At 41.6% G+C, this 9179-nt stretch overlaps 1 protein-coding gene across 1 annotated transcript; it reads right to left on the bottom strand.

The window, feature by feature from the left end:
• Positions 1-2153: 2153 nt before the first annotated feature.
• vsx2 (visual system homeobox 2) lies at positions 2154-6626 on the bottom strand. Its single transcript, XM_034525279.1, has 5 exons — positions 6203-6626; positions 5798-5882; positions 5199-5322; positions 2872-3052; positions 2154-2533 (listed from the first exon to the last, which is right to left on the bottom strand). Exons 1-5 carry the CDS (start codon positions 6624-6626, stop codon positions 2154-2156), a joined length of 1194 nt encoding a protein of 397 aa, XP_034381170.1.
• Positions 6627-9179: the final 2553 nt, after the last annotated feature.

The raw sequence follows: 9179 nt of genomic DNA on the forward strand, positions 1-9179 counted from the left end.
GACTGCTGGGGTTAATGGGAATTCCACCTTAAAAAGGGATGTGCAAAATGATATGTCTGTTGCTTAAAATGTGAGTTGAATTATCCTGAAAGTTAAGACTAACGAATATGAACTCCTGTAAGTCTTGAACACACTAAAATGTTGACCAGTTTATGGCACCATATGAAGAGTGACTGGATCACCAACGTTTTTAGAATGAATCTTGAGTGAAACATGCCATGACAATCCATTCAGAGTGGGCAGGTAGTTGGGGGACAGACTGACATTGGAATCCTTAAAGTCTCGTCCCTTTGCATGGCAAAAAAAACTGAGACTCATTAATGGCAATCTCTAACATGATTTAGATTTAGACTTAGAAAATGGAAATGACACATGTTGTTAAACTGCAGAATGGTGAAAGAAGCAGGTAATAAGATGTACCCACGGATGTCAAGACACTAAAGATATACTGAGAATACTTTTTCAGCTCAGGGAGAATGTGTTATCATTTGAGGATCCATGATGTCTGATCTTTCTTTTAAGGTTTTAATATAAAACAAAACGTATTTGATGTTGTGGCGTGAGCTCTCCACCCTTCAAATCTCCAGCATGCCCCTCTATATACCTCTCACACTATTCACGTCAAGCATCTTTCTAAATACTTCTCCCAGGTTCATTCTACCTCGACTGTGAAGGCTCATGCACACCTTCAATTTATTTAAGACACAGTGCATGGGACAAAAAATGTCCATATGAATGAGAAATGAGAATTCCTGCACACGCCCTTTTACATGCAATGGACTTCATTCATTGCGAGTCGGCCCCAGGATCATTCGATCAACGTGTCTGATTACTCTGACACACTCCAGTCCATTTGCTAGCATTCATTAGTTTTAGTGTGTAAACTTATCTCTGTCAACAACATAATTAGCAACCTTTTCCCCATCGGCTGACATTATGGTTCCAATCTGAGGGCCATTCAGTGTTGAGACATGCAGCAGCATACTGATAACGGTCGCCTCTTGCCCTTTGAAGATGCTCTCTGTTTAATTGGAGTAGAACTCAATTGTTCAACTCATTAGGAAGCCGCATCAACTAACGGAGGATGACGTTTAAAATGTGATATGGATTACGGCTAATGCAGACACGTAGGCGTGTCGTAAAGCTGAGATGAAGTGGCGTGATATATAGTTGTATGTGGAAAATGAAGATCGCCAACAAGTAAAGCTCTTAGACTTTGTCTAAGTGTTTAGCTAAGAGGATGAAACAGCTTGCTGGTAATAGCATTTATTAAAGTCATTTCAAATCAGGCTGAGGTCATTTTCCTTGGGGGGGGGGGGTCCCTCTCTTTCCTGTCCCAAAAGCACTGGTCCCTTAGTTTAATCTGAAAGTGAAGGCTCTCATCTGCGACGGATTACGGGGGCTAATCCAAACCGGCAACCTAATGAGCCAGCGAGTTGGCAACTTGATGCCTCGACAGCTGACCATTTGTTTGAAAGGAAAGCAGAACAAATAGACACCAAAAAGACACATTTAATAAAAGGTTGTTTCTATTTTATGATTTGTATTTTGAGTTATACATATTTTGGAATGAAAACACAAACAATTGTAAGACTACAAGTAAACATATGTCAAAGTGTGCCTCAGTGAGAGAGATTAATATATCAAGTATGTACAGTGCGAAGTAGGACAACAATTACTTTCTGTCGGTGGGATGGTTTTTATCTGAAATGTCTCCATTCAGTAACTGTGCAAGCAACATTAAAATGAATGCCAAGAATAAAATGCACTTGACTGCTCATTGGTAGTCCTGATTAATATGATATAACGGTTGTACTTCATTCAATTGTACTATCTGACTCTCTATATAACTGTGGGATCTATATACACCCATATTAACACTTTACTCCCACTCAGTCAAATTGTCTCTACTATGCATAAGCAACAACAACTGTAGATTTGGAAGTAAATCAGAAAAAGTGCATTTTGCATCCTCTGTTCGGCGGTGAACCAGTGACGGCCAGATGAGTTTTCTCTCAGAGAAGTCCAGAAGCAGGCCAGTGATAGAGACGTCCCTGAGGGATGAGCACCTGCAGGACACTGACTCATGTTGGGCAAGTGCAGCCCACTGCATTCATTCATGACATTATCAGTCCACAGGAACGTGACCGCCTCTAGGGACTTTTCTCTTCCTCTGCAGGACTCAGGGGATCAGCGGCTTTCTCCTCGGCCGCCGGTCTCTCCTGGTGGCCCTCCGGCAGTCTGTCCTGAGAAACCGTCCCCAGCACTTTGGCACTGTGCTCCTGTGCCTTGGCCCTGAGTGCAGCAATGCTGTTCTCTCTCAGTTCCTCTTTAGAAATGGTGGACTTGCCCTCTGACCTCTTCTCCTCCGCCTCGGCTTCTTCCGCCCTCTGAGAGCTCGGCTGCTGGGCCGCATCACACTGCCCTGTTGCTGGGGGGACCGCCGCCTCTGTGGACTTTTTGTGCATCCCTGCAAAGAGTTGCGGGTATTCAGATTTAGAATAGCGTCTGTTGATTGGTAAGCCATCTTGGACTGAAAATAGCAAGCAAAGATAGTTCCGGTTTAGAATTTAATGTTTGATGACGGGCAAGGCGTGGCCAGCGTCAAGGATGGACATGTTGTATGTATTGCTAAGTCGATGCCATGTTCCACGGCTTTACAATGACAGCATTAAGTCCCTGCACACTGTATCAGCCCGTCACGCCACTGTGGTCATGATTACGCGTGAACACATTTCACATAGCAATGCTGTACTATTGAATAATATGCTACATATACATGCTACATCTATTAAAACAACCAAGAACTGTTGACACAATGAGATCATGATGCGGGTGGGGTAGGGGGGAACAGTCAGACATCAGCCTCACCGAGCAGCCAGGGGGCGCAGGACTCCATGATGCCGTCCTTGGCAGACTTGAGGATAGACTCTGGCAGGGGGATAGAGTGCCTCACCATGGCTCCATACAGCCCATACTCGGCCATCACTGTGCTGCGGCCCCAGCATTTCTCCCTCTTCCTCCACTTGGCTCTGCGGTTCTGAAACCACACCTGTAACAGGACGACACAAGGTCCAGCTATTACTCACCTCCAGATAAGACAAATAACGTGTATGCATTGGATTACTGGAACACAGGTTAATTTGACTACAAAACCTGTGTGCACAAAATTGTGTGCACTTTTTATGTTGTTTGTTGTAATCTATAATGATTAATAGTTTGGAAATGGCTGATTTGTGGTTTCATTTGAGGGTTGCAAAAAATCCAACTGCAGTATGAATTTTGAATGTCCTTGTGTGTGCAACATGTAACTATTGGTACCACGTTCTAATAAAACACCTTCAAGGTTTTGGTTTTATCAATAATTAACAAATGATTTACTAATGATGTATATGTCTGCAAACACAATGGCTTATTAGAAAGGGTGAACCAAGTTTTATTATAGTATTTATTAACCATTGCTAAAGCCATTCTTTGTTTCTGCATGATAAGTATATTTCAAAGATGATCCATTTGGGAACCTCCAGTGTGATTCGTTGTGACTTGTGACAACAAGTGCACCATTTGGATTGAGGCCATTGATTTCCCATAACCTGCTACAGGTGTGAAGGATCTGAGCCTCCTGTCACAGCTGATCTGCAGCTACCTGTGGCCCTTATAGATGGTTGACACGTCGTGACACTTCACTTGGCCGCTTGCCAACAACTGCTTAGGCTGTGCTGGCTGTCTGTCAGCTCACATTGATAGTATAGCACAACGCAGGGTTGTGAAACACTTCGGCCCCTCTAATGGCTCTGGAGAGAGGAGGGGCCCGGGATTAAATGCAAAACGATCCAACCGTTTTCATGCATTCTTTCCCCCTCCTGATAATTCTGACGATAATCCTTATTTCATACAAGATACTGTTTTTTCCCGTGATAAATTGCTTCTCTGGCCCCCAAAAGAAGCCCGGTAAGAAGCAGCGAGGAGCAGTGACCCAGGGGCACGCCGAGGCTGATTGAAAAATAAGTTAATTTCAGGCCCAATCGATGGCGGGCAGGCGGGCAAATATCACGGGAAATTAAACTACCGGGACTCGGGGGAGCAGCGCTATTGACCCGTGCTAATAAATTCAATGTAGTTATTTCATTTGAACTCCCTGCGTCCCTCCAGCAGCCAGCCTCCAGAGCTCGTCTGATTTAACTAATTACACTCGATGGGAAATTGGGTGTTAATGTTGTTTAGGATCGGAGCAGGCCTGGGCTTATTTATTTATTTCCTTTTTTTTCTCCTTCTTATTTATTTGCGGCTGTACCGTTGCAGCCCGTAATGAGAACGAGATTAAAAGGCAGATGGATGGATGGTGCAGGTCACACTGCAATCTTCTTCCGCCTTGATAGCTTGATTAGGTCGTTAGCGGATCCTTCTCGGAGAACAAATTGTTTCACATCCAACTGCGCCCGATGAGAGATGATCTGTCCCGGGGAGGAATGTTGGGGGGGGGGGGGGGGGGGGGGGGGGGGGGGGGGGCTTCGTTGATCGATTTACGGGGACTCACTTCGCCCATCTCCCCTAAACGGGAGAGCAGCTGGCGGCACGTGCTCACATATTACAGGAGGCTGTGAGCGCCGATATAGGGAAGTGAACAATTACAGGTGCACATTCACAAGGCACACAATAATATTTGCCTTATAACATCCAACAAGTGTTTAAAGACACCTTTTTAAATATTTACAATAATGTCAGCAATGGGCTAAAATGCATTGGAATTAATAAGTAGCTTTGCTTTGATTAGGCAAGCATGCTGTGCAATATATTTGACCGAGAGCATATATATAGGGAGAATATTAAAAAAAATAACTTCACGAACCTATTTGAGTATATGTATGCTTATAATATGAGATTTAAAAAAAGAAAATCCCAAGGACCAGAATGTATTATTTCTTTTAAACGTCTAAAGGTAGGCGTAGTGCCTTATACCACATGCACATTCATGAAATCTGTATAATTAATATATTTAAAATAAAGCTTAATTCCAAAAAGTGCACCTTAAAGGCTGTCTCGATAAAAAAAAATTAAATGAAGGGAAACACATACAAACTGTCTATGTTACACAATAAAATGATGGTCCATGGTCTACAAGACACACTTTCGATTGAAAGATGACAAATTATTTTTCTGACCTTAAAGAGAGAGAGAGTGCCTCACTCGAGTATTACCTGTATTCGGTCTTCAGGTAGCTCTGTTTTCATGGCCAACATCTCTCGGGCATAAACATCCGGGTAGTGCGCTTCATTAAAGGCCTTTTCCAGCTCCTCCAACTGATATGAGGTGAATATCGTCCTGTGGAAACGGGTTATCATTATGTGGACACATTGGACATAATATATTGTGCCCTGCAGGAATCAAGCCAGTCTGATTTGAATAAAGACGTAAATAAAAAAAACAGAAACGGTAAAGCAACATTGAACACATTAATATAAATAAGAGTTAATTTCTATAAAAGAGACTTTTATTATCCATGTGCATGGGTGTAAGTAATGTAGCAAACCAAACAGAACATGCAACATTGGATGAAAACACAAGCAATCTTCGTTTCATTTATAGTAACATTATTATCAGCGAGTATTAGTTTATTATATGTTTCGATGAGCCTTTAAAACTAAAAAAGACGTCGATAGAAAGCATTGCGCGTGGATTTCTGTCGGCCCAAAAGGTGAGGCCACTCGTTACTTAAAAAATACAGTCATGTGAATTTCAGCGAATTTGTCATTCCTAAACAAAATAACATTTGCCATAACCAAAAATCAACACTAACCGGTGGCGTCTTTTCTTCCGTTTCTTGCTTTGACTCACTGATGACTTTGAGAGTTTTCTTTCATTTGAAGACAAATCATCTGAGTCTGGATTTTTTTTTTAAACAACAGAAAAAAAGCACAGTTAATAAAGAAAATTACGTACATAATCTGAATAAATATAATACATAACTGTTGACACTAACACAGCACTGCTATTGTATTTCACTTCAGTTATTTCATATAATGCCACACAATAATAATAATAATAATATTAACAACAATAACAGCAATAATAATAATAATAATAATACAATGTGAAAAAAATGTCAATACAGTCACAGAAGCAGGTTGGAAATACGAAGAACAAAATGGCATGTAGCAGGGAGATCAGTATTTAAAATGAACAAACAGACTGAGATCATCACCTGAGCTGGCGGACTGGCTGATGTCCAGCGGCCCGACGGACCTGCTGTGAGGCTGCAGGTGAACGTCTCGTGCGTTCGAGAGCACAGACTCCAAAAACACTGGTTGTCTGTAAAACGACGGTATTCTACAAGGGTCGATTAATCCCATCCCGACACCCACACCCATGCCGGCGGGGCCCAGGAAGGACCGAGCGGCGATCAGGTGCGCCGCGGTCGGCAGCGAGCTCAGCGGGCTCCTCGGCGCCGCGGACGGCTCCTTATTCAGCCCCAGTATCTCCTGGATGCCAAAGCCGGTGCACCTGGACGGCGGATGGGTCGCGCTGCTTTTCGGCTGGTGGTTGTTACTCCCTCCATTTGCACCCGGAGAGCTTTTCTCCGATAAATGTAAACTTTCCGACAGCACGGCGCCTTGTTTCCCCGTCATGGTGTCTTCGGATGCTACTTGAAAGGCCTATTTCTTATTATCCCGTCTCACAGGATGGTCCCCAGTGCATGATCGTCAGTATAACACACAAGTGTCCTTTAGAAAATGGTCCTTTTATCCAACAGGTCCATCCCAACAAGAGGCAGGACGCAGCAGCCAATCAGCTGCAAGGATTCAGGATTCCTGTGGATCAAGGATGCATTATACGCCCTCTCCGATACATATCTGCATTTCCTCAGGACTATATGGATAAACGAGGAAAGGATTTAGGCTACAGAGAGAAAGGATGGAACAAAACGACTCTTCAAGGTGGCAGGGAGAGGGGCGAAATGAGAAAGACAACAGCGTCCGGAACCGGATCCACATATTTGACCTTTTATTTGACTAAAAGTGACAAAGATAGGGAACGTCAAAATTATATATGCTATTTTAATTGTAACAAACACCAACAATTGTTTCAGGCATTATAGACTCCCTGCAGATAAATCATTGCTTATATCCGTTTTAGGTATCGGGAGTAATTAAATCGTCTATTTCACACCTCTTGCTACTTTTGAAATGCTGTAAAATTACCTCAACATCCGAGAGTAAATCAGTATGTATTACCTTTTTCTGAATTGTTTACACACACAAACACACGCGCGCACGCACGCGCGCACACACACACAGCTATGATCTCTCTGTGCAACCACTGGCTCACATGAATGGATAATTGATCTCCAGATGCTCTGGGAAACTCATCACACGCAAATCAAAGGCCCTCCCAAAAACGACAGCTGGACGATATGGACCCACTCTGCCTGCGCGGTCCTGCACTGCGTTAATCCCGCAGCAGCAGCACAGACTACAGAGCAGATTAAATCATATAACATTTCCCCAGAGGAGAGGGTGAATTATACATAATATAGGACACAAATGGAAGACTATTAAATAATGTGCTGACCTGTTATTAATGATTAACGTATGCATCATTACAATATTTAAAAATAATAATAATTTTAAAATTGAACTGAATAATCGAGTCGTATAGGCTCAAAACATTATGGCAGAATATTGTTGTCAGGAAGTTTATGCATTATGCAGGTTTATTAATTTAGACAATTATATTGTTGGTATTTGCATTTTTAGTTGATGCCAGGTCTTATTGAATTTGGTTGATTTGTGACTTGCAGAAAATAGAGATAATATAGGCTTACTAATGTGATTATTTAATATATTATTATTTTAATATATTTATTCTAATAATAATAAAGATGCATACCAAGTTCATCCTTATTCTTGGTGTTTCAGTGTCAATCAGATAATGAGAGGGTTGAGAGTGAAAAGCGAGAATACTCTCATTATCATAAAGCTAATTAAAATGTTGTTGTGCCCCATGCAATCTCATGAATATATTCTGTTTTTATATTTCCTGCTTATTTTATACTTTGTATTTTTTTTCAGTTTTTTTTTTACATTGGCATGAATTGTATCGGAAATCATTTAGAATAATAACAAGGACTGGCTAATTTTGTGAACATAGGGCTTCCAAAAGATGCACTTTGCACACATAGCGTGCATGTTATCAAAGTAACAATGCAATAAAATCAAATCTCAAGTTAAATAATAAATATAGACAAGCCTGTCATGTTACAATGTAAATCAAGAACAATCGGTGCAATCCACTGTGCAATATTAACAAACATTCAGTCTGACTACATCATGTTTTAGTTTTTTTATTTTGTTATAGCTTTACTGTGTGATTACGTATTTATTATACTTGTTTTGATCTTTTTTCTACTTATGTTGGTTGTTTGTTCGTTTGCACTACCCACTCTGCTGCTATAATCCTGCAAATTTCCCCGCTGTGGGAATAATAAAGGATTATCTTATTTTATCTCTGACCTTACTAATGTAACCTAAAAATACACAACTTGTGACCTTAGGCACACCAGAGCCTCAGGAGATCTGCCTTGCAACATCATTTTTCATATCAAAAAGTGTGAAATGAGCTGCATTGAGAAGGAGAACAATATTGCTGCTGCAATTGGCCAGTTGAAACTAATTAGGGTCTATTTAGTGGAAATTCTAATGAAGAAATCAATGTTATTAGGATATGCTAATGACACATCAGCCTGTTGGGATCAAGTCATTTATTAACAAGGAAGGGTGTGAGTCAGGATGACCCGTATTACAGGAAAGTCACTGCCCCCTTTCACTCCATCATCGCTCCTGTTGCAATCTATACAGGCCTTCTTGGTTTGTTGATAGTGCAACACATCTCCTCTGTGTATGGCTTTTAATAATCCATCTCCTATGAAAAAGGCTGCACGCTGATTTACATGCAGAGAAGCTTCCTATAAGGCTCTAGATTAAGGGAAGATCTAGTTCAGTCATTCGTGTAGATTGGGTTGCCCATCAAAGACCTGCAGGATCTGACGGCTGCAGATTAAAAAGCAAACAGCTGTTGGACATTTTTTGTTTATCTGAATCCAGCTGTGTCCTCGGTGTTGAAACGGGGTCCGGGACAACTTGATGACAGCACACATGTGGAGCCGAGTCAGGGAAAAACTA

This window comes from Cyclopterus lumpus, chromosome 22 (assembly GCF_009769545.1).
Source record: "Cyclopterus lumpus isolate fCycLum1 chromosome 22, fCycLum1.pri, whole genome shotgun sequence".
Classification (NCBI taxonomy): domain Eukaryota; kingdom Metazoa; phylum Chordata; class Actinopteri; order Perciformes; family Cyclopteridae; genus Cyclopterus; species Cyclopterus lumpus.